General features: G+C 49.7%; 1 protein-coding gene across 4 annotated transcripts in view; it reads left to right on the top strand.

Annotated features, from left to right (window-relative positions):
- The window catches only part of Ngef (neuronal guanine nucleotide exchange factor), an 89796-nt gene that overhangs the window by 48539 nt on the left and 15721 nt on the right, over positions 1–25536 (top strand). For 3 of the 4 annotated variants that reach the window (XM_078018247.1, XM_078018246.1, XM_078018245.1), the window contains exons 4-5: positions 8911–9053; positions 15016–15308. In XM_078018247.1, coding sequence (XP_077874373.1) covers positions 8911–9053; positions 15016–15308 — 436 coding nt within the window. Of the gene's footprint in view, positions 1–7951; positions 8205–8910; positions 9054–15015; positions 15309–25536 lie in introns of those variants that run through there. The other variant, XM_005326420.4, reaches the window with a different exon arrangement.

The raw sequence follows: 25536 nt of genomic DNA, 5'->3' as shown, positions 1-25536 counted from the left end.
TTCTACCAGTCCTTTTAAAAGACTGTGTACATGCTTAAAATTCCATACCTAAAAGTCTACTTATAAACCAAATAAGACCATACTACCTTCCAGTTTAGAAATCCGCTTTATTTACATCTGAACATTTTTTCATATTATTCCATATTATTAAATATTCTTCTAAAATGTTGATTTTTTAATTGTTTTAGTACTAGAGATGGAACCCAGATGCACTTCACCACTGAGCTACATCCCAGTCTTTTTTTTTTTTTTTTTTTGAGAGAGAGTTTCGCCAAGTTGCTGAGACTGGCCTTGAACTTGTGACCCTTCTGCCTCAGCCTCCTAAGTGACTGGAATTACAGGCATGTGCCACTGCACCCAGCTCTTTTAAAATCTTCTTAATGGTACAGTATCCCATGATTTAAATCATCAATCTTGTGTCATTGGACATAGGGTGGCTTTAAATGTTGCACAGTTACAAGTAACAGTGCTAATATTAATAACACCATGGTAATAGACGTCCTTACAGAGATTTTTAAATTTTTTTCACAGACTTAATAGTTTGTTAGGGTATAGTCCTAGAGGTAGACTCTCTTTGCCAAAGAGCGTGAACGTTCACAGATTTAATGTATGTGCTGCCCGATCACCCCTGAGAAAGATGGTATCAAGTCACACTTCCACTCTCAGAAGCCAGTGACAATTTCTGTGCATTGGTGACCACCAGCTGTTCATTTTCAAACCTCTTTGATTGCTGTGTGGCTGGTATGTTTTGGAATGCCGTGCTTTCTCTCTGTAACATCCATATATTTCATGCTTATTTAAACACTGCTGTCATGGTTCCTTAACAGACTCTTGGAAATGCAAATATCAGTAGTGGCCCAAAGCTGTGAAGTTAGGGAGAAATGCATTTTTTTCGACATTCCAGGGGCAGGCGAGGGCTGGCACTGAGCTCCAACATTTCAGAATGCGACCACTGCCATCAAATACATACTATTTTTTCTAGGAGACCCCAAATCCTTCGACAGATAGAACCGTTAACTCATCAAAGAGCTCTCCTTCTTCAGCATGTTAGGGCAAGGTGGTTGTTTCAATAGGAAATGGAAAGTTATCACAGGACTTCTTGTGACGGAAAAGATTTCTCTAAAATCCACTTATTTGGAGGGCTGGGGATGTGGCTCAAGCAGTAGCACGCTCGTCTGGCATGCGTGCGGCCCAGGTTCGACCCTCAGCACCACATACCAACAAAGATGTTGTGTCTGCCGATAACTAAAAAAATAAATATTTAAAAATAAAAAAATTTAAAAAAAATAAAATCCAGTTATTTGGAAATTTCCAGGAATAAAGCCTGAACAATTTCTAATTACAAATATTCTTGACTACCTGCTGCTCCTTCAAAACTACTTGTGAGCAGACAGCCTTTTCTTTCTGGTTTTACACTCTAAGCAGCTTTGCTACATTTGGCAAATGGCCAAGGAAATGCATTCTCCTTACCACAATGAATGTATTGCAGTACTAAATGTAGGCTACCTAGAGAAATAATAATAATAATAATAATAATAATATCTTTTCTATGTGTAGCACATGATAGTTTGCAAAGTGCTCTTCTAAAACGGGACTAAATTAGATCTAACAATGGTTTATAAATTAGATGGAGGGGGCGCCTAGTCTTTTGTTTGCATTTTGAGTTCTGATGAACAATCTCTAACCCCCGTGGCCACAGCCTAAAGCATAAACTCTGTGCACCTACTTACTCTAAATTCCACCCCCCACATCTTTGGGAACTGTCAGCCCTTCAGTACGCCCTGCCTCAGATGCTCCTGTAGGTCAAAATCCATGACACTGGCCACTGCCCCAACCCCAGGCCCCATGTGCTCCAGCCTCCTTGGTTGGAATACTCCAGAATCCGAATTTAAGCCCTCCCTCCCTTTCCAGACTCAGATCGGCACACGAATCACAGCCTCTTATCTGTGAGGGTTTTGGGGAGGCTGTTTTGGGAAACACATTTCTATTTGTTCCATAAGTGTGCCAATTGTGTGCATCTCATAGTTTAAGATCATGCCCACCATTTGTCCCAGCCTTTTAAGGACACTGCTAAGGACACATGAACCATGAAAATGCTTTCGGAAATTCTCATTTTCACTATCCAAGCCCCATCTTCCAAGCTGCCTCTCATGTTGGAAGTGGAGTAAAAATCCTTGGTCACCTATTTTTTATTCAGAAAATGTACTCACCCTAGCAATGTCAGATTTTTGGCAGTTAAGCCCTAAGATTATGGGCCTGCTTCTCGGAGTCACTGAACCCATCCAGTGCCCGCATTGCTCCTCAAACCACACAGGGCTTTGTCTGCATCTCGTCACCCTCTGGCCTTTTCCCCATTTAACCAAGAGTGCAACGTCCACATGGCAACCATGTCAAAAAAGGACAAAAACAGAACAAACCACTCCTTGCCTCACCAAACCCTAAATCCAGGTCTAATGGGTTTGGAGACTCACCACCACAAGAACAGCTGCCTCCCTCCAGCCTGCAGCACCAGGCAGGAGCCACTCCCTGCCAGTTCCCAAAGAGACACCATCGTCAATCAGAGAGGCCAAGAGCAGGGAGGGCTAGTGCACAGCAAGGCCCAGCCACGGCCTCCGGTGTCTGCAGAGGCACCATCTCTTTCCCAGACCTGCTGGGGATCAGAGATGAATGACATTTTCATAGCTGCTCCCAAAACTCTCAGAGTGGGGACAGCAGAGCCATGGGAGCTCACAGGAGGGACCCGCTCTCATCTGGGCAGGGCCAGCCTGGACTGGACATTAACTCCATGGAGCATAAGCTACCAACAAGGCACTAGGGAGTCACTGAAGGTAGCAGATGCTGGGATCAGTGATGCTGGAGGAAAATTTACCTGGCAGCCATGTTTAGGACAGACAGAGGGTGGAGGGGAAATGGGAAAGAAGGCCCAGGGAGGAAAGTGACGCTGCACTCTAGGTCAGGCTAGAGGCTTGTGAAGGGAGGCGCCGCCCCAAGACACCTCACTACTGACACAGCTGCAGAGTTTGGGGGCCTGCATGTCACCCTCAGTTGTCATCATTTAGATTCAGCCGAGAGAAGAGGCAAGGGACAGTCCAGAGAGTACAACACACACAGCAACTGGAGGTCTTCGGAAGTCGGGGGGCTATGCTGCCTTCCCAGCAGCAGTGGGTGACAGTATGCACAGAGCACTGTCCACCTTGGTTGCAATCTTGGGGTGAAATCTTTTCACCCGTCAAGTGTGAGTTCCTGGTTTCTTGGAGCTGCAGTGAGAGGGTCCTCCCCTCCAGATACAGCTTGTCATTTTCTTCACTGTCCCTCTAGCTTTTGGGGTCCAAGCAACTCTGGAGGCTGTGGCCCTCCATAGATTACTGTATCCACACGGATTAGTTTTGTTCATTTCCAAACCAATTAGAAGTCTTTTGAGAGTGACAGAAACTATTGCTTGCATATTTAAAAGACACAGTTAATTAAAAGCTATCAAATGACTGTTTCTATAAGTTTACAATATATATTTGAGGAATGTATTCTATTCCAAAAAAAAAATCCAAGATATTATCCTATGAGATTAAGAATACAAGTGATCTTAACGTTTGGTAGTCTGCTAGCAAACCATGTAACCCTGAAAACAGGGTGATAGAAATCTGCAGTTCCTTGGGCTGGGGGCACAGCTCAGTGGAAAGCATTTTTCTAGCATAGGCAACACCCTGGGTTTTCTTCCCAGCACTCTTTTATGTATGATTTTCTATATATAATTCATAAATGTGTATATATATACATAAATATATACACATATATATTTATATGTGCCCATATGTGTGGGTGTGTGTGTATATATGTATATGTATATATTTATGTATACACACACACACACACACATATGTGCAGTTCCTATTCCACACAACGCAGTCTTCATTCACTATCATATGTTTCCAAATCAGCTACTATCCAACTGTCAGATCTTGGACTTGTCATTTAACCCTCAATCCTGCTTCTATAAAATCAAAGTGTTGGACTAGATCATCCCTAAGCTTCCTTCCTCTTCTAGAAATTCTCCCTCAGCATCAAGAAAAAGTTTATAAACAAAGATTCCTGAAAGCTGAGGTTGCTACATGAATAAAAAAAAAAATCCACTTTGCTGCCAATATTTATAACCCAAAACAAGAAGTAGCTCCCTCAGATTGAATACCTAAGATAGCTAGGTATGTCTTTTTAAAGGCAGGCCATTAATCCATTCACAAATACTTAGAGAGCACCTACTATGTGCTAGCCAGGTACAAATATTTGAATATTTCTTAGTACTTTACTTTGTGAATGATTCATAGCAAAATGTCAGTTAAGTGGAGATTTTAATAATAGGCTGCCTAATAAGCACTAAATATGATAGAAAATAGAACATGGGAATTAAGCTTAAGGTTACATGCCTGAGAACTCAGTGACTTTCTAAACCAATTTTATAATTAAGGGATATTTTTAGCTTATTTCTCAATTGGAAGATTTTATCATGCTCACCTTCATATATATAATTTCAGTTTGATATTTTCAGATTTTTTTTAAGTTGAATCCTTTATATTTTGTGCAAAGGGGGAAGGGACAGCTTCCATTTAGTGTCACCAGGAACTTAAGGGCTGACACAGCCTTGCAAACCAGCACACCCTACTCAGGGCCCATAAAGTGCTCCTTACAGTGCCGGGCAGTGAGGGCTGTGATGAAGGAGAGGGAGGGCCCTGTGGGGACAGCTTTTCAGGTGGAAGTCGTCACTGGCAGGGTGGGTGGAGGGGTGCAGAGTCCTAGGGGAGGGCACAGCACTTAGAAAATCCACAGAGCCTGGGAAAGTAGGGAGAAGCCAAAACCTCAGAAAAGCAGGCAGGGCAGGGCCCATCCGCAAGCTGACAGGTGTGTGCAGTGGCTGATGGGCTTTGCCCTCAGGTGATAGGGCTCCAACAGAAGTGCTAAAGTAAAGGCAAAGGACAAAATTAGGCCCATAGTTTAGAAAAAGGAAGGAGAGAAAGAAGGACCCAGGAGAGAAGAGACTCCAACAGTCCAGACTCAAAAGAGAGGTGGGCTGCTCCAAGGAACTCTAGGGACAAAGGGAGCATGGTGAGCCATTGGTACATGGAGTGACAGGAGATACAAGAGCTGAGACCACCTCTCAGGTTCTCCCTGGCCTCCTGGCTGCTGGGAAGAGCAGCCTCCACCTCTCTTTTGAAGGGCTTGCCCCACCCCAACAAAGAACTTCAGTGTGGACCACACACAGAACCTTGGCATGGCAAGGGTGGGACCAACCACAGCATGGGCAGCACCTCCTCAAGCAGTGGGGGCAATATTGCCACCCAAGTGGCCCCTGAAGGTGGGACCATCTCTCCATTGGATCTGGAATGCAGGCTGTCCAGCAGAGAGCAGGTGCCTAGTTTCAAGATGTGGAGTTCGCCTTACCAAGTTCTTTTGCTTGCCTGGGACTCACGCTCTGTTTCTTCTTTGCCTCCGTTCTGTGCTTTAGAATATCATAACTTGTTTGGTTTCAGAGCTTCATAGCTGGAGAAGATCATTGCTCAGGACAAATCATTCTTGAGTTTCACCCATATTTGATGTAGACGATATTTAGATGAGACTCTGCACTTCAGAGTTGATGTCGGAACAAGTCAAGATTTTCGGCTTATTTGCCAAGCCTCCCTGTGGTCACATTTTCTACCCCAGCCTTTCTTGGGATTGTAACCTCTATTTCTGGCTCCAGTTGAATTTTCTCCACCCAAATCCCAATCAATGGATCCATGATAATTAAAAGAAGAGAAAAAGAAATATTATTTTTGTTAGGACAAACCACCATAGATTTTTAGCAATGTGTGTCTGTGTGTCCCTCACACCTTTTCCTATCCTGCCTTTTTTTTCCTTTTTTTTAAAATATTATGTACTATATTTTTAGTCTCAAACTTTATATTATATATTATATGTATTTAATTTATATATATATAAATATAAATGTTTTTAAAGTAAAAATATATATTTTGGCTTATTTGAATGGAATGAATGTATAATAAATGCAAGAAGGACATGAATGGTAGGGCACAGACAGAATAATGTGGACCGAATGTTTATGTCCCCCAAAATTCATGTGTTGAGATTCTTACTTCCAATATGTTGGTATTTAGGAGTTGAGACCTTTGAGAAGTTTTAGGTCATGAAGGTTTACTCTCATAAACGGGACAGGTGCAGTTTCACAGAGACCCCTAAGGACGCTGCTGTATTCCTCTGCATGGAATACACGGAACATATGGAAGCCAGCCATCTCCAAATCTCAGACCTCCAGCCTCCAGAGCTGTAGAAACCAATCCCTGTTGTTTACAAGGCACCCAATCGATGGTATTTTGTTATGGCAGTCTGAACAAAGTGTATCCAAGTGGACAGGCTAGTGAGTAGACAAAAATGTGAGGGAGAGGGAGATCAGCTGGGGGTACCCGCCTCCCTGAAAACCATTGCAGAAGGCAGGTGCTTGACTTGGAAAGAGACCCGATGGGTGTCTCTCAAATATCGTGAGCCCTTGAGAGCAAAAGGCATGAAACTGTCGGTTCTGGCTTCTCCTAAAACAGAGAGCTGAGTGGCAGCTTTGCGAGCTGGGTTTCAGCCAGCTGCAGCATACCTTCCCACAGGAGGATCAGGGCAAGAGAAAGAGGCAAGGACATGGGTGATCAGCCGGGCGGCGGGTGGAAAGGGCAGTTCCCTTCCTGGCAAAAGGCCTTTCAGACTAACCTTCCTGCTTTCCTGCGCCTGCCCAACCCTCCCTGCAGAACACCTGCCTTATTCCAGGCTGGAATATGTGAAAGCCAACCAACTGACAGGATCTGAAACCCTCCCACCAGCACTGTCTGCCAAAAAAAAAAGGATTGTGTTAATTTTAACCAATGTGGAGGGGAAGGTGCGAAGGAAGACTCTCCTTACTTTTCTCTGTACCCTATCCCTACCCTCTCCGGACAATTAGCATTGGAATTGTCCTGGCTGCAAATCAAGACCACTTTACCTGGATGTACAACAAGGGGAGCAGGCTGCTCCCAGGAAAAGATACTGGCCAATGTGTCAGTGTCGTGCAGGACGGAATCCCTCTAGATTTCCCAGGTCACCTCTGAGCAGGCAGCAGCGGCGGCTTGCCTGGTCTCATGCCGACCTTCAGGACCTCGCCGAGGGGAACATTAGCTTCCTCCTCCTTCAGTCACCTAGTTTTGCTCGCTTTCTGAATCCATGAGCGGACTGAACTAGCGAACGGAGGAGCGGGTTCCAAGAGTCAAAGTGACTAGACAGGGAAACTGGTCAGAGTCTTGGCGCACTTCCTTTCTCCCAAACCCAACCCTGTCCCGCCAGGGTTTCTGGGTCGCTAAGAGCAGATGGTCCTGCAGCGAGACCCGCGTGGGAGAGGTCTCCGCGCTCCTCCCTTCCCACTCTAAGTGTCAGGAGCCATCGTGCGGGGGTCCTGTAAGACCCGAGTGTGTGCCTCCAACAGGGAACAGAGGGAGGCACTTCCAGCGAGGACACATTCCCCGAGGCCGGGCTCCGGGCGGCAGAGGCAGGTCGATCAGCCGCTAGCCTGCCCAGGGTGCCCGGCGTGGCCAAGGCGGCGGTTTGAGAGTACTCGGGGCAGAGGGTCACCTCGCCCGCACCTTCCAGGAACGCCCGGCCGAGCTGCGACCACCGCAAGCGAGGGGCGGGCCGGCGGAGGCGCCGCTCGCGGACCCCCAGTCTACCCTCGCTCTCTCCGGGCTGGAAGCGGTCGCCGGCTGGAGGGAGGCGCGGAGGGGCGCGAGGTCCCCGCCGCAGTTGGTGCCGCTGGGCGCGAGTCGCGCCCGGCCTGAGCGCCCCCGCCCCTCAGCAACCGGGCCTCGCCCCCGCCGCGCGCGCCCCTCCCGCCTCCCCCCGTTGCCGTGGCAACCCCCGGAGCCTCCAGGCGCGCGCGCGCCCGCGGGAGCGCTCGACAGCGGCGGTGGCGGCGGCGGCAGCTCCGGCTCCAGCAGCGCGCGCTGCGACCTCACTCCAGAGCCCGCGCGTCGCCCCCGGCCCAGCCCGGGCCCCCAGCGCGGCCCCCCACCGGCCCCGGCTCCCGCCCCGCCGCCGGCCCCCATGGAGCTGCTGGCTGCAGCCTTCAGCGCCGCCTGCGCTGTGGACCACGACAGCTCCACCTCAGAGAGCGACGCGCGCGATTCGGCGGGACACCTGCCCGGCAGGTGAGGACCGGTGGCCATCCCGGTTCCCGCGCGCTGGCCCCGTATGCTTCCTTCCCTGCTTGCTCCCCCAGCGACGGACACCGACTGGCAAGGCCTATCCCCAAACCCCAGCCCACAGGCTCCCTCCGCCCCCCACTCCTACCGGGGCCCTCGTCGGGCGGGCATCTGGCCGGAGTAGGGCAGCTTCCGTGTCCCGGCCGCTGGCACCCCAGTTGCTCCCCAAGATCGCCTCCAGTGCCTTCGCCCCGGACGCCCTGGGCGTGCGCGTACCGCATGGATTCCCTCTCCGCCCTGAGTGGCCCTGGGACTGAAGGATCGGGGACGAAAGGGACTGGGGGCTGCATGGACACGAGGGGCGCAAGGTGGCCTCCTGGCCGCAGGACCCGTCGGGGCGACCATCGGCGCCACCGAGCGCGCGAGCAGGGCGCGCCAAGTTTCCGACGCCTGCCCAAGAGCTCGAAAAACATGAAGGTTTGGGCGGTCTAGTGTGGGAATGAATCACCCCGTCGCGCCCTGGTGCAGGACAAAAAGGGCCTTTGGGTCCGCCCTGCTGGGACGGGCAGTGGCTGCTGTGGTCCCTCGGCCTGGACGGCCTGAGGCAGGGTGCCACTGGCCTGCAGCTGATTGTGAAGACGCCTCTGGCAAGCCGGCCAAGGTGTGTCGTTGCTTAAAAATAACCAGCCTTGTGGTCCTCCCTCTCTGGCAGCGAGTCATCCTCCACCCCGGGAAATGGGACCACACCCGAGGAGTGCCCAGCCCTGGCGGACAGCCCCACCACCCTCACCGAGGCCCTGCAGATGATCCATCCCATTCCTGCTGACTCCTGGAGAAACCTCATCGAACAAATAGGTGGGTGTCCTTGGTTGAGACAGAGTTTTGTTTAAGAAAGTCGGTGCCAGGTGGACTCTGAGATTCTTGGCCCGTGGGATGAGGTTTCTGATATCTGTGGTTCTGAATGGTCCATAGGCACAACTGCCTCATCCTATTAGTGCTGTACCATTGAGCTAATTTAGCAAATGGATTTCTATCCTGCTGACACTGCTTGGCCCAACTCTCCTGAGCAAGGGCTCTCTTCAGTCATTTCTGCCAGAAAGAGAAGAGGTGAACCAGTACTGCTGGACCCTGCAGAGTGAGCCTTCCTTGCGCTCCAGGCAGGGAGGGGCCTGGGAAGAACAGGGCGTGGGCCCAGAGTGGGAACAGAGAGGGAGGTGTGTGGAGGGCCGGCCTGGGCAGAGCCAGGCTGATGGCCAGGGACTTTGCAAGCCAGGAAAGGGAAAGTAGAGAAAGAGGGAGCCCCAGAAGCCCTTGAATAAGGAAGGGAAACCTCTCCTGGAATATGGCTCTGGGGAGACACCCAAGGAGCAGCATGTATGTCCAGCTCCTATGGGCCACCAAGAATTCACAAAGGGGGCTGAGACAGTGTCCAAAGAACTCCATGCCTTGCACTAAGAAATTGCTGGTGACGTCAGGCTAGTTCTCATATCATCACCAGGGGCACCAGTGAATGGACCTGTAGTTTCCCTTCATCTGAAAGTGGTACTGGCTGCTTAGAAAATATTCTTCGATGTTATTAGAGCAGACTACTTGTTAAAATAAAAATTCTGAATTTGGAAATTTTCTTGTCTAAATAATATATCATTATTGTCCTTTAATCCCAATCACTGAACAGACACAATGTGCCCTCAGAGTGGAAATGGAGCTTCTGTCCCTATAGGAGACCTGGCATTTGGGAGGCTTTTCAGGCAGCCCCCCTCCTGGCTGGCGGGGAGCTCTCTCACCCAACCCTGAGAGGAGCGAGCCCCTGTGAAGCTGAGGGGGTGGAGTGTGCACTGCGTGCTGTTAGGCTGCTCCGACTCCCAGAAGTTTGTCTCCTGTGGCACCCTGTGTGTCAGGTTGGGGTGGGGGCACGGTGGGGGCTTTTCATTTTGTTGGCTGAGGAAGTGGAGAGGGCTAATCTGAAACTGATGCCTGATTTCAAACACAGGGGCTCTTAACCACTGAGCCACATCCCCAGCTCTTTTTTTGTATTTTATTTAGAGACAGGGTCTCACTGGGTTGCCTAGGGTCTCACTAAATTGTGAGGCTGGCCTCAAACTTGTGATTCTCCTGACTCGGCTTCCTGAACCACTGGGATTATAGGTGTGCACCACTGCGTCTGGCAGAAATCCTGATTTTGCAACAAAGATTTTCCCAATGCTATGCCACATTGTCCTTTGTATGAGGAGAGCCACCTCTGCCTCCGCATATGATGGAACCTTTGGCTTCTACCCTCTTGGAGGGGCTCTTCTGTGGCTAGGATCAGGGCCATGACCAGGAAGGAATTAGGGTGGGGAGGGGCCAAAGCCCCCATCTGCTCCCAGGAGGCCGAGCACTTCCCCCGGAGCTGCAGAAGCTCCAAGCTGGAGTCTGGGCCCCTGAGTCTTCTGTCTGCCCATCATGGGCCCAAGTTTCCTCACCTGACAGACAGCAGAGACGCTGAGGTTCTGAGCCTTTCCCCCACGGCCCCTTCTCCATATCTGCTGGTGTCAGGGGAGCATCTTTCCCTGTTTCCCGTAGGTCTCCATGGATGGGGCGAGGGACAGCACTGAGCTGTCCCATGTCATCTCAGTCTTCATAGGAGACTCAGTGGCTGTGCCGTGCAGGTCCCTTCCCCAGCCCAGCTGCCCTCGTCTATGTGAGTGAGAGGATTCTTCACCAGGTGTCAGGAAAGGTCGCAGGGTCCTGAGGGCAGAGTGAAATCCAGGGGACAGAAAGTGGAATGAGTTTGTTTGCGTTTTGTAGACTGTGTTTTGGATTTTGCAGTGGCCACCACTCAGGTTACACAGAATGTTTAGTGACTGCACACTAGAGTACACAGCTGACGTCACAGTGGCTGTGGCCCCAGAGATCACACAGCCCGAGCCCCTGGAGTGGTGTGTGTGTGTGTGTGTGTGCAAGAGAGAGAGAGAGATTGTCTATGCTCGGCACATAGAATGGCTCACTAAATCATAATTGATTCCCTACCCTTCAAATTGTATTTGAAGAATGAAATAAAAAGGAATCCTCTTCAGGAGGAGGGATTTGAAATGACTCAGGAGGCTTTGGCCAAAGGAGCTGGGGACTCACCCTCCTTCTCCAGCCAACCTGATTTACATCTTTTAATAAGAGTTGGAACTGAGCCTTCCTATTCCACATGCATGTGATACCAAGTGCAAGCTTTTGTAAAATAAAAAGATTTACAAAAGGGAAAATTACCTTCCATATAAAGTTGTGCTTACTGAACATACAAATATAAAATAGGAATACATGCTATATTCACAACACGTTGAGCCGAGGCACAGCTGAGTGGTAGAGCATTTGTCTAGCACATGTGAGGCCCTGGTTTGATCCCCAGCACTGCAAAAAAAAAAAAAAATTTAAATGCAATATTCTGAGTACAGCGAGTTCTCAGATAACATGTAGTTCCTCATATAAATCTACTGTATTTGGTGGTCTGAATTAGATTATACAGTAATCTGAATTTAATGCAAACAAAAACCAAAAGATTATGAAAAGTAGTTATAATAGCATGTCATATAATTCCGTAATCATAGTAACTCCAGAAAAAAATTGGAGTTCCAATTTATGTTCTAAATATATACCTCAGAAAAAAAAGTCTGCATTTTTTTTAATTCTAAAATTATTTTGGCTGCAATTAACAGAATATCTAACAAAAACTGATCTTAAATGATGAAGGCAGCCCATGTCAGTCAATGAGTCCAGGGGCGAGAAGGTCCCGAATAGGTTCATCACCCAGACAGGCATCACAGTGCTTCTCCTCCTCAATTGGCTGTAATGGCTCCAGGCATCACACCCTCCAGCAGTGGTCTGTAGCAGCAGGAAGGGTGCTATCTTTTAGTGTTTCTTGGGGAGAGACATGAGACATCTTTTTGAGAAGCCCTTAGAATATGTCTCCTTTCTCTTTCTCTCCTTGGCCTGTGTCTTAATCTGTACCTGCTGCTATAACAAAATACCCTTTTTGAGACTATAACAAAATAACTGAGACAGGGAATTCATACAGAAAAGAGATTTATTAAACTCACAGTTCAGAGGTCTGAGAGCATGGCACCAGTCTCTGATGGGCTCTGGTAAAGGTTCCCTGGTACTATTACAACATGGTGGGTGGAAGCATAATGGGAATGAGCAGGAGAGATTACATGCAAAAGATTCCGGGGCCAGGCTCACTGTTTTTAGAACCCTTTCTTTCTTTCTTTCTTTCTTTCTTTCTTTCTTTCTTTCTTTCTTTCTTTCTTTCTTTCTTTTCTTTCGTTGTAGATGGACACAGTACCTTTATCTTGTTTATTAATTTTTATGTGGTGCTGAGGATTGAACCCAGTGCCTCACGTGTGCTAGGCAATCGTTCTACTACTCCGCCACCATCCAGTCCCAAGAACAACCCATTTTTTATGTGTGGGGTGCTGGGGATTGAAGCCAGGGCCCTGTGCATGCGAGGCACGCTCTCTACCAACTGAGCTGTTTCCCCAGCCCAGCAACCCATTCTTAAACTGAGGTTCTTATGGAGTCCTTAAAAGGAAGTGGCCCATGGCCTAGATACCTCTCAACTCCACCACACTGGGACCAAGCCTCCACCTCGGGGACAAGCCACATCCACACTCTAACACTGGGTGACTTACTATGGTTCTGGAGGCTGAGGCCCAGCACCAGAGCTGATTCCCGATGGTGAGGGCTCAGATGGCCCTGGCCTGGAGTCCTCATGTGGCAGGAGGGACAATGCGGCTCCCCTCAACCTCTTTCATAAGGACAGTGCTCCGTTCATGGAAATCACTTCCCTAGATGCCCCGCCTCTTAGATGGTCACCCTGGGCATTAGGTTCCAGTATATGAACTTGCAGGTGTCACATGCCCACGCCCAAACCCACTGCTGGCAAGGGAGCGGTCAGGGAAGGTGTCCCTCAGTCAACATCCCCCACGTCCTGGAGCACAGATGGGTGGCACCCAAACCAAACCCCTGCCCTGCTACCTGGGAAGCCAGGGTGTGAGGGACGCAGGGGAGCCCCTAGTGTGTCTGCCACAACGGGATCCCCCCAGTGCTGAAGTCTCATGCACCTGTGAAAAGTCAGAGGGAGTTCTGCCCCGGATTAGCTGCCTGCAGCACGCGTAAGATGTGCTTTCTGAAATGTCAGAAGTACGCTAGGTCAGACACTCCGAGGAAGCTAGGAAACTGCACTCAAAAAGGTGTTCAACACATGTTTGAGGGCCTCCTGGGTGCGAGTTAAACACTGAAAGGTGAACCCAGGTGGAAGCCTCCGTAAGCATCCTGTCTGTCAGACGCCCAGGAAAATAACGAGCTCGATGGCAACAGTCACGTGTCACAATTGAGCCCATTTGTGTGGTGACACTCAATTGTCCTTATAGGTCCCCAACCTGAGTTGTATTTAGCATAGATGGACTTTCGTTCCTTTGTCACATGAACTCCACATTGTCTTCTGCTGGATGGTGACATTGCAAAGCACAGGGGCTCAGTTAAAGGCTTTATGATTTAGAGTCATGGAGCATCGGAAGCCAACGGTGTGACCCGCGGAGAGACTGATGAGGTTCCCGCCCGTGGATGTGACTGACCCAGCTCACGTATCCAGGGTCTCCGAGGTGGTCTTTCCTCGCTCACCCCTCCCCACGCTTAACACGTCTGGGCTGTACTGAAGGAGAGGGTGCTTTCCAAGTGGACAAACCTAGGGGTCCCAGCCACTGTCCCGAGCTCCAGACCAGTAAGTCCAGCTGCCCAGCTGGGTTTCTCCGCTGGGGACCCCAGGACATTTTCATCTCTGCACTACCCCACCCCCAGTCACAGCCTCCACTCGTGTTCCTTGTCCCCTTGAATGGTGCCCCGAGACCCTCTTGCCAAGCTGGTGACCTGGGTTTTACCCAGCATCAGCCATTGCTCTACGTTGGACTGTCCCCTGAGTCGGGCCCGGGCTCTGTTACTACCACCACTTCATCTGCTGTCCCTGGCGCTGCGGCCCTCTCCTACCAGCCTGGTTCTGCTGAATGCAACCCAGACATGCTTCCCTGAGAGCTCCTGGGCCTCCCTGGCCAATGGGCAGAGTCCTGTTTCTGTGCGTGGCTCACAAGACCCTCGGGGCTGACCTGTCCCCGCATCCTTGTGGAAGGCAGGGTCGTGTGGAGGGACAGTCCCTCTGCCCACAGCCAGTTGCCCTGAAGGGGGTTTTTCTCATGGAGCTGCCACATCCGTTCCAGCTTCTCGTACCCCGAGTCTCCCTTGAGACAGGGGCATTTGTTTTAGAACCTGCTGGGGAAGCCAGCGGGGACTGTGCACAAGAGATGTGTCCCTTGGACTCCTCAGGTTGCTGAGACAGGGATTTTTCCTCCATATGCAAGTTGACCGCTACTCCCACGCCATGGATGAGAGTGCTTGAGGGTCACTGTTGGGCATTAGGGCTGTGGGAAGGTCCCTGCTGGATGTTGAGACCTAACCGGGACGTTTCCGTCAACAGTGCCCTCCCGGTTACTGACTCATCAAGGTCTGCCTTCTCGTTTTGCTGAAGAAAGCTCGCATTTGTGTGACTGGATTTTGAACCAGAGACTTTCCTTAGTGGTGGAGGAAACTTGCACGTTCTGGTCTTCCCCACGGGGGAGAGGAGGCAGTTTGCTCTGTGGTCAGGAGCCTATTACTGGGAAGCGAGAGAGTCCGTCTTTCTCCGCGTGCTCCTCAGTAGGGCGTCCCCTCGCCGCAAGAGTGTGACGTTATAGTGATTTGAAATGACTGCCATCGAAAACCTTGTGCTTTTTAAAAATACAACACTCTTTTATTCCAGGGCTCCTATACCAGGAATACCGAGATAAATCAACCCTCCAGGAAATCGAGACCAGGAGGCAACAGGACGCAGAGATCCAGGGCCATGAGGATGGGTCCCCGACCGGCGAGGACACTCCAGAGGAAGAGGAGGAAGAGGAAGAGCCGGCGAGCCCACCCCAGAGGAGGGCTGTGCCCCAGATCTGCCTGCTCAGTAACCCCCACTCGAGGTTCAACCTCTGGCAGGACCTTCCAGAGATCCAGAGCAGCGGGGTGCTGCAGATCCTGCAGCCCGAGGAGGTCAAACTGCAGGAGGTAAGCGCGGGGGCTTCACCTGGTCCCAGCTGGTGGGGGCCTCCCTCTGGGGGCTGAGGTTCTGTTGTGGTTCATCAGGAGGATGAAAGCAGACATGATCTCGTGGGCAACTGAAGGCACCTGCAGCCTCTAGGTCAGCCCCCGCCCAGGGCTGAGGCCCCGGCAGACGCGTGCCCTCGGGTGGGAAGATGGCATTCGTGCCCCCTTCTTCTGCCCTGGGGCGTCTCTGCTAAAGCACCAGGTGATGCTAAGCCTGTGGTGACTGTGAGACCACCCCAGCCACCTAAGCTGCATGACAGAAATCTGCTGAACTTCCTGCCCCTTGTCATCTTGTCCCCCAACTTTATTTGGGGGCCATTTGAACTTTAGAGGAGCGGGGGGTGGGGTGCTGAAAGAAATCCCCCGGCGTGGCCACCCCCACCCCCAACTGGGCAGAAACCAGGGCCGTGAGTCTCTTGCCTGGGTTTGTGGGCAGGACCCTTCGGCTGACCTTGGGCAGTCGTGAGCTTGCCTGGTCTGCAGCTGCAGGGAGAAACAGTGCAACAGAGACAGAGACAAGTATCGGGGAACCTCGGGGCTTGTTTTAATGGAACAAAGATTATTCGGGTATCAAGGAAAGTTGTGTGATTTAGAGAGACAAGCGTATGGTCAACAGTGAGGAGAGAGGACCTGTGACGTGTGTGTGCTGATTGTATCGTGTGTGTGTTTGTGTGGTGCTGGCGAGGGAAGCCAGGCCTGGGCGTGCTGGGAATGTGCTTTCCACTGAGCTACATCCCAGCCCTCTTGTTGTTATTTAAAAAGCAAAACAGCCCAGCTACTTGGGAGGCTGAGGCAGGAGGATCTCTTCAGCCCAGGAGTTCCAGGCCAGCTCACGCAGCAAAGTGAGACCCCTCTCTTAAACAAAAAAATTAAATACAAATTAAAAGCAAACATGGTAGACTGTAGCATCCATTGTGAATGATCAAGACTGAGAACAGCTCCCAATCTGCATCCTCTAACTCAGACTTGGGCTTCCAAGCAGGTTTGCAGTAGAGAAGGTTTGATAAAATTGGATTTTTGAAGGACCAGCAGGGATTCACCTGCTAACCTCCTGCCCTGTAGAATCAGGAAAAATGAGTTTAAATGCTGGCATCCCGCCTGGCTCTTGAGCAGGGATTTGTAAGTGGCTACATCAAGAGTTTGTCTGTTTTAGGAGACTTCTGATATAAAACTTAGAGATCAATCATAATATGTAGAACTTAAAAGAAAGCATGAGCCTTTCACAACATAAACGTAGCTAGAAGCCGAGGAGGGGCCTTTTGTATCCCATAGAAAAGCACAGCAAACTGCAAAGAAGCACAGGAAGCAAACAGCATTGAAAAAAGTGGCAGAGTTAGTAACAAACCTGTCAGTTACAACAATAAATGCAAATTGCTGAAGCTCCTCCATTAAAGACGGAAGTCTCCCTTGTACCTCAAAAGTAAATGACTTCATTATTATGGGATGGTAGAATCACCGGGCCAGCAAGTTAGCAAAGTGAGCAGGAGTCGCCTCATGCTGTTAATAGTGTCCTTTACGTGGATAAAGGTACCACTTTATTTTAAAGTATTTTAACGTTGCATATATAACTCATTGCTACACTTGCATTACTTTTTTTAAAAAAAAAGGCAAACAACACTAAAGTGTCCACCTAGGCCTTTTCTTTGACCCTAGGTTCCCGTTGGAGGACTAGCTTCCTCTAATTTACCTCTTCTGATAAAGCACAGCCTTAAGGCACCGTCTGCTTTTGGAGTTTAGACACGTAGGACGACTCCGTCAGAAGCCTTCTGGGATGTTGTGACGCTGTCCCCAGGGCTGCGCTCGAGGTTTTGGCTTCACCCTAGCAGCGGTTTGGTTTGGTTGGGGTGTTAGCAACTTGCCTTCCACGAACTCAGAGCTTTCAGCTTCGTTTTTATAAAACGCTCCCCTGGTGCTGGCCACCACTGATTCTCAGCATTAAGTGATAGAGGGTATCACAGGTACAACTGGCTTGAAGAAGTTGAGGGAGGGACACAGGTGGCTTGAAGGGCAACGAGCGAGGTGTGTGGAGTCTGCCCAGAGCGCTCCGTGGGTCCCACAGGGCACCAGGGGACCTCAGCGAGGCGGGAGCACAGGTGGCTGGGGAGAACTCCTGCGGGTGACCTCCTAGCACCCACTCGAGAGGTGGCTGTAGGGAGGGACCTCACCCAAAGCTGCTGGTCAAAAGTGAAGTGCATTTTGACTGGTAGTGGACCCCACCACACCATCATTCAAAAGGCAGAACAGGCTGAGTGTCCCTAAGACGAAAGTGTGACATGTGAAATGCTCCAAAATCAGACTTTTGAGGCACTGACATACCACAAGTGAAAAATTGATACCATGAAGCTTTGCTTCATGTGTTAAATTATTTAAGATATTTTAAGTGAAATCACCTCCGGGCTATGTGTGTAAGCCTTTTTGAAACATAAATGAACTCCGTGTTTAGACCTGGGTCCCGTCCCCAAAATACCTCAGTATGTATCTACAAACATTCCAACGACCCCCCAGGTCTGACGTACCTCAGGTCCCAGCATTTTGGATAAGGACGACTCAGATCCACCCCGCCACCCGCCGTGTGCGGGCCATTCCCACCGCCCTCCTGGCTCTGTCGAACATCCTGGTTTTCTGTGATCTGTCAGATAAAACTCCCGTCTTGTTCCCCTGCCTGTCCCCAGGACTTGCTTGAACAGCCTTTCACGCAATTATCATTTCCCTTCCTTTGTCAGCTGGCTGTTTTATTTTTCGTCCTTTTTTAAAATTGGTTTGTTTATATTGGTGTTCTGATTGGTTTATTAGCAGCTTTTTGTACATTCTGGATGTTAATTCTTTTTTAATGTTCTCAGATGCTTTTTCACGGTGGAGTGTGGGGAGCAACAGAAGGTAGTGATTTTCATTCTCAGTCCCACTCTACTTCTTAGCTGTGTGACCTGGGAAATACAAGGAACTTCTCTGTTCCTCAGTTGCCTTTTCTGTAAAATGAAGATGTTGTAGTTCATTTTCTGTGGCTGACCTGAGACCGGGTGATAGGTAAAGAGAGTTCATGGTTCTGGAGGCTGGGAAGTTCAAGGTGGCTGTGCTGGGGAGGGTCCTGCGCTCTTCACCTCACGGCTGGAAGTTGAAGGACCAGCAGGCGTAGGGGAGACAGCAGGGGGCACTGAGCTCCCCCAAGAGCTAATCCCCCTTGAGAGGAGAGCACGAATCCACTAAGGAGGGCGACCCACAAGCCCCCTGAACTACTGCAGCGGGGACGGGGTCTCCAGGTGCGTTTTTGTGGGGACTGACGGCATTCCCGCCGTGGGGTTCCTGGCGCTGCCTCCCGGGCCTGTCACCGGGGGAGCTGACCTGCTGGCTTTGCTGAGGGTGTCTTTCTTCGTGAAAATCTATCACTATTTTCACCTGAGGTTCCCAGGATCAGGGAGGCTGGTCCCCAGAGCACACGGCACAGTGGAGGTCACGCGGGATCGGGGACCGTGTGAACTGGAGTGTGGGGTCCGGCACATGGAGCCCAGGGACCGCCCTGCTCTTGTAACCCGCCACCGAGCCTGGCTGGCCCCACATCCACATGCTGTGGCGGCGGTGGGGCCCGCCAGGCCCTGGGGGCCTGAGACAGCGGCTGACTGACAGCGTTGTCCCTGGGCTCTGTCTCTTCAAGCTGTGCCACCCGCCCTCGTGGAGGCTGACCACTGGACACGTCACCAAAAGTTGGTCATCGGTTAATTAACCGAGATGTACAGCTCCTTAAATGATGACCGAAGTGGTCCAGGCCACGTGTCTCACTACGACGCTGTCACAACTTCACATCAGCGACGTGGCCCCCGCTTCTAACGGAGGAGACGGAGGATGCTGCTTAACCTGTCAGACTGTGTCAGAGAGGAGGGGAGCGCCGAGTTCAAGATGCTGTGGCTTGGAGGGGGTCGGGCGAGGCCGCATCTGGATAAGAATGCTCACCCTGCTGGGCTTCCATCACTAAATAAGGGAGAAATCCAGATCAGATGAACTTCTCCCGGCCGGCCCAGCTTCTGAGGAGAGCAGCTGGCCGAGCTGGGAGGAGGCTCTGTGAGTCTGAGAGAGCAATTTTCTAGGAAAATACGAGCCACCAAAAACTGACTCAAAACCAAAAATATCAGCCAGGCACAGTGACAGCCATCTGTAGTCCCAGCTGCTCCGGAGGCTGAGGCAGGAGGATCGCTTGCGCCCGAGAGCTCAGGATCAACAGAGCGAGACCCCTCTCTTAAGAATCAATCAAAGTTTTAAAATAAAAATGCTAAAAACACAAAAATACACCAGTGCAGAATACAAAATTTTTTCAAGTACACATAGAATAGTTACCAAGACAGACCACAGCACACCTGAACAAGTGCATAAGAAGTGAATTCATACAAACAGTGTTATCTGACCCTAGAGAATTAAAACAGAAATCAGTAATGTGAAATAACCAGAAAATGGCTGGGGGCGTAGCTCCGTGGCACATACTTACCCTGCATGCACCAGGCCCTGAGACCCATCCCCAGCACTACAGGGGGAAAAAGATAACAGGAAAATATCCAAACACTTGGAAAATAGACAACACACTTATAAATAATCCCTGGGCCCAAAAGGAAGATAAACACACAGAAAATTGCTATTTGTTTTGTTTTGTTTGGGGGCTCAAATGATTTGTACCAGTCTGCTTTGTCTTTTTTATTTGCTTTTTTTAAAAAAATTAATTAATTAATTTTAATTAGGTGTATATGAGAGCAGGATGCATTTTAATTCATTGTACAAAATTGCAGCACAACTTTTCACTTCCCTGTCTGTATACGATGTAGCATCGCATCATATGTGCAGTCATCCATGTACCTAGGGTGATGATGTCCATCTCATTCCACCATCTTTCCTGCCCCCATGCCCCCTCCCCACGCCCACCCCTTTGTCCCATTGAAGTTCCTTCATTTTTCCCATTTTTCCCATTTTCAGCATCCACTTATCAGAGAGAACATTCAGCCTTTGGTTTTGGGGATTGGCTTACTTCACTTAGCATGATATTCTCCAACTCCATCCATTTACCTGGAAATGCTATAATTTTATTCTCTTTTAATACTCTGTAACATTCCATTGTGTATATGTACCACAGTTTCTTTATCCATTCATCTATTGAAGGGAGTCGAGGTTGGTTCCACAGTTTAGCTATTGTGAATTGAGCTCCTGTAAACATTGATGTGGCTGCGTTACTCTAATATGCTGATTTTAAGTCCTTTGGGTATAGACAGAGGAGAGGGATAGCTGGGTCAAAGGGTGGTTCCATTCCAAGTTTTCTAAGGAATCTCCAGAGTGGTTGCACCAATTTGCAGTCCCACCAACAATGTATGAGTGAACTTTTTCCCCACATTCTCACCAACATTTATTGTTGTCTGTATTCTTGATAGCTGCCATTCTGACTGGCACGAAATGAAATCTTAGAGTAGTTTTGATTTGCATTTTTCTTATTACTAGAGATGTTGAATATTTTTTCATATATTTGTTGATCAAATGTATATCTTCTTCTGAGAAGTGTCTGTTCAGCTCCTTAGCCCATTTATTGATTGGGTTATTTGTTTTTTTGGTGTTAAGTAAAATTTTCTGTTTTAACATATGTTGGCAAAACCCAGATTTCAATCAACTAGAAAACTCTTTTCAATAAGAATACAAAAGCACCCCAAGGAAAAATGGCTAAAACAATTCACATAGAAGGAGAACAAGTGGGTAGTGAGTAAATGAAAAAGAAATCAAACTCACTAATAATCATAGAAATCCCAGCATTGAGGTACTATCTTCTGCATTTCAAAAAGACAGAGACTTTTAATCCAAATCTACGTTAAAAGCCTAGTGCTGGGGGGATTTTATTTTTTTAATTTTTTTTTTTTTTTTTAAAGAGAGAGTGAGAGAGAGGGGGCGGGACAGAGAGAGAGAGAGAGAGAGAGAGAGAGAGAGAGAGAGAATTTTAACATTTTATTTAGTTCTCAGCGGACACAACATCTTCGTTTGTATGTGGTGCTGAGGATCGAACCCTGGGCCGCACGCACACTAGGCGAGCGCGCTACCGATTGAGCCACATCCCCAGCCCTATTTTTTTAATTTTTAATTCTAATTTGTTATATAAATGAGCATTCTATTACATCAGTGATAAGCAAAGCATAGCAATCATTGTACCAAAATCCCAATAAGAATATATTTGTACCCTTTCTAATATTTCTGTCTAGAAATTTGTCTTGCAAAATAATAAGATGTGTGTACAAGTATTTATTTATTAGGATGCATATCCCAGCAAAAATTTCAAAGAATGAGAAGAAGTCTAAATACCCAACAGTAGAGGAATTATTTAGTAAGACAGTATATAGCTATCCAAAGACACAGCATTAAAAAACATGTTTTCAAAGAATAAAATAGCAAATATTCATGATAAATAACATTTTAAAAAAGCAGAATAGAACACTCATCTATAATAGAGTGTGCAAAGAAAATTAAAACTTTATACATTTTTGGCTGTTTCCTGTGGATCAGATGAAGACATTTGAAGATACCGAGGCGGATGGAGAAGCAATGTAGTTGCGTTCAGTGGTGGGAACAGGGACATGCAGGCTTCGGTGTGACTTGCTCCGAGTTTTGGGGATTGGCTTTTCATATTTAAAGAGGTCAAAGCAAGCTTTCTGTCTTGTAATGAACACAAAGCTGAGCTGTCAGACTCTATGCTCCCAATCTTTGGGGTCCTGTGCCAAAGCCCGGGGGGGGGGGGCCCTGCTGCCCCAGCTCTGTCTGCTGCTGGACCCCTCTCCACCTTCACAGATCTGGGTTCCCACCGGCCTCTGAGCGATGGTTTTTGAGTCACTAAGAACACAACACTTGGAGAAAGTAATTGGAATATATTCGGATTAAAAGAACAGGAAGGAGGCAAGTTAGGAAGGGCAGGGCTTCCCGGTGGGCAGCAGGGGGCTCTTCCAGGACCTGCAGGAAGGGGTGGGACACAGAATTGTCCTGAAAGAATAAAGAGAAAGAAAGGGAATGTGACTGTGGAGGGGGAGAGCAGGGCCACGCAGATGGCACTTGATTCTCCCACCTGGCACCTGGCACTGTGGGACCGACACAGCCTGCAGCTGCCATGCCTTCAGCCTGGTGGGCGGTGTCCCCAGCACATGCAGGACCTGTCTCTGCCACTTGGTCTCCATGGCTGGGTGTGCAGGGCTGGAGACGTGAGCAGGGAGTGATGTTCTGAGAATCTCCAGGGGACAGGGACACTCAGGGGCGTGGGCAAGTCCCCAGCATGCCCAGAGAGCTGAAGGGAGGGACCCAGGGGTCCCCAACACAGTCTGAGTCCGCTCGGCCTCTCTTGGGTCTTGTTTGGCAGCTGCTTTCACTGCTCAGGACTGACATGTGTTGCCTTCTTTGCGCCTGCAAAAGGAAAAAGGAAATTGCTTGGGTTTTTGCTTTTTGTTTTTTCTTCTTCTGTAGTTATGTATGGGCAGCGTGCCTTTATTTTATCTGTTTATTTTTATGTGGGGTGCTAAGGATCGAACCCAGTGCCTCATATAGGCTAGGCAACGCTCTGCCACAACCCCAGCCCAGGCTTAGGGTTTTTTATATGATGGGCCTATCAAAAACTTAAATTGTGATTGTTACGTTATTAACCAGCCTTCACCAAATCTCCATCTATAGGGTTAACCCTAACAATTCAGCAAAAGAGTCCTAAATTGGGAGGGGGTCAGCTCTTAAGGTGGCAGTAGCCATCACCCAAAACATCAGGTATTTCTTTGATCTGATGTTCTACTTGATGCAGAAAATAAACACCAATAACTGTTTTAACCAGATAGTAAAATTAGCACATATCATTTTTGAAATGAATCATTTGGATAAATAGTTTATGCATCTGATATAAAATTTAAAAAGAGCAGAAGTATTTGCAGAGGAAGAGTCTCCCCGACCCCATACCTGTCCTGAGCTGCCCGGGTCCCTCCATAGCCGCCTGTTTGTGGTAGAAGGTGTACGCTTGCGCTGTTGTATCAGTAACAAGCTGCTCTGGGCATCGCTGTGAGCCGGGCTTCCTTGACACTCAGCAAAGTACTTATCATGTCTCTCTAGAGCAGTCTTTTTTTGTACCAGGAATTGAACCCAGGGACACTTACCCTTGAGCCACATCTCTCGCCCTTTTAATGTTTTTCTTTTGACACAGGGTCTCACAAGTTGCCTAAGTTGCAGGGGGGCCTGTGTGTGTGAGAGACTGGCTTTGAACGTGGGAGCCTCCGGGGCTGCTGGGATTACAGGCTGTGCCCCTGCGCCTGGTAGCAGTCCATGTTTTTGCAGCTTTGGGGGCTCTGTTGATTACCCGGTCCATATTTAACCAGCCCCTGTTAATGCACGTTTGCAGTTGAAAAGGTGGTGTCTCGGGGTTGTTCCCTGCAGCATTATTTAGAATCATGCAAAGACGGAATGCTCTCCGTGGGTCCAGTGGGGACCGGAGTGGATCTGCTGGTCTTCAGGCCACATGTGTTTAAACTGGGAAGACACCGCCCAGTTGTCCCCATGCTCTGTCTGTGGGTGGGTGTGCTCACTCCCCACCACGGATGTAGCACATTATCTAGCGATTTTACCTTGACTCTCATGCTGGATGAAAAATGGAGTCTGGTTCGTCCGTATCCCTCTGTGAGGAAGCCTGAACGTGGTGTCCATTTATGCCTGTTTTAATATATCAATTTTTTCAAATTGCTTTGTTACCGGGTTGTCTTGAGGAAATTTAATAATCAGCATTGTGATAGGGGCTTGCTGGGGCTGGGCGGGGACTGCTGGTGTCAGGGGGTGCTGTTGGCCCTGGTACCTGCACCCCGGGGCTGCCTTTAGGATGGGGCTGTGCCTCGTCACACAGAGTGGCACTAGAAGTAGTTGTCACTTGAGCCCCCACACACGGGCTCCCGCCTAGGCTCCAGAGCCCTGTCCACTATGCTGCATTGGTCAGAGAAAAATCCAAATTTACTGAGAAGAGCATGACCCCCTGCTTACTGAGTGGGGGTCACTCTGCAGGCGGACAGATGTGGCTTCTCGGAGCTCAGGGCCACAGCCCTCCCTGTTCCTGACTCTGGCTCCTGGTGTCCATCCCCACGTAGTGGTCAGAGGGGATGGACCTGAAGATGTAAACCAGGTCTGAGGGTCTCCCACTCGTCCCTGTCAGTGATGGCCCACGACATGCACAGAGGGCCCCCATGTCCTGCCCCCTCCCTCACCACCATCCTATCTCCTGCCCGGAGAACCCATCTTTGGCACTCCTGGGAATGGGCTGTCTTGCCATCCTCTGGGGAACAATCCCAGTGTCCGTCTGGCCAGAGCGCCTTCCCACCACTTGTGGAGGCCACGACGGCGGTTGGACGGGAAATGCCCAAGTCGGGCTCTGTGGCGGGCCAGGCCCCAGGCCGAGCATTTCGCAGTCGCTTCCTGACAGCCACACGACGAGTCAGGCGGCCATTTGTACATGAGGAAACTGAGGCTCAGTGGGAGGCTGAGCAACTGTCACTGTGGCAGAGGTTCTGGCCAAGTCCCCACTCCAGGCCTCAAGCCAGTCTGCAGCTCAGCTGCCCACAGAGGGACGTGCCCACCAGTTACATCACAGTCCTCGAAACCCTGGAGAAATGCCCTGCCTTGACGGGATCTTACGGGTCACAGAGAATCCAGGGCAGAGCTGGCTTCGCAGTGGCGGGTGGACAAGCCCTCGGAGTGGACATGACTGTTGCAGATACCAAGTGCAATAGCCAGGGCCAAGAGCGCCATTCGGGGACCACGCTGTGATTCACAAATTTGGTCGGTCTAATGAGTATTCCCCGAGGATGGGAATCCCAGGCTGGCCGAGGGCTCAAAGCAGCTGCCCTGGTGGGGACGCAGCCGGCCGATGCCAGCCTGGCCAGAGCATGGGACATCAGGCTTCAGCAGAAGTTGGGACGCACACTCACACTCATTCACACTCGCTCTCACACCCACCTGGCCCTGCCTGCTCCTCGGTGTGCCTCAGCTGACTCCACTGCAGGCTTCTCTCACACCTGCTGTCTCTGCTCCCCTGGGCTGTGAGCCCGTGGTGACAGCAGGGACTGTGACTGGTCACCTGGGAGCTCAGGCCTAGACCCTGCACACAGCAGATGTCCCGTGAACTCTGTGGCACCAACAGATGCAGGAGTGAAGGAGTGAGCAGGCTGGCCAG

The sequence above is a fragment of the Ictidomys tridecemlineatus genome, chromosome 7, assembly GCF_052094955.1.
Source record: "Ictidomys tridecemlineatus isolate mIctTri1 chromosome 7, mIctTri1.hap1, whole genome shotgun sequence".
NCBI classification, from domain to species: domain Eukaryota; kingdom Metazoa; phylum Chordata; class Mammalia; order Rodentia; family Sciuridae; genus Ictidomys; species Ictidomys tridecemlineatus.
Note: the sequence above shows the minus strand (reverse complement) of the source record. Positions and strands in the feature narration are given on the sequence as shown.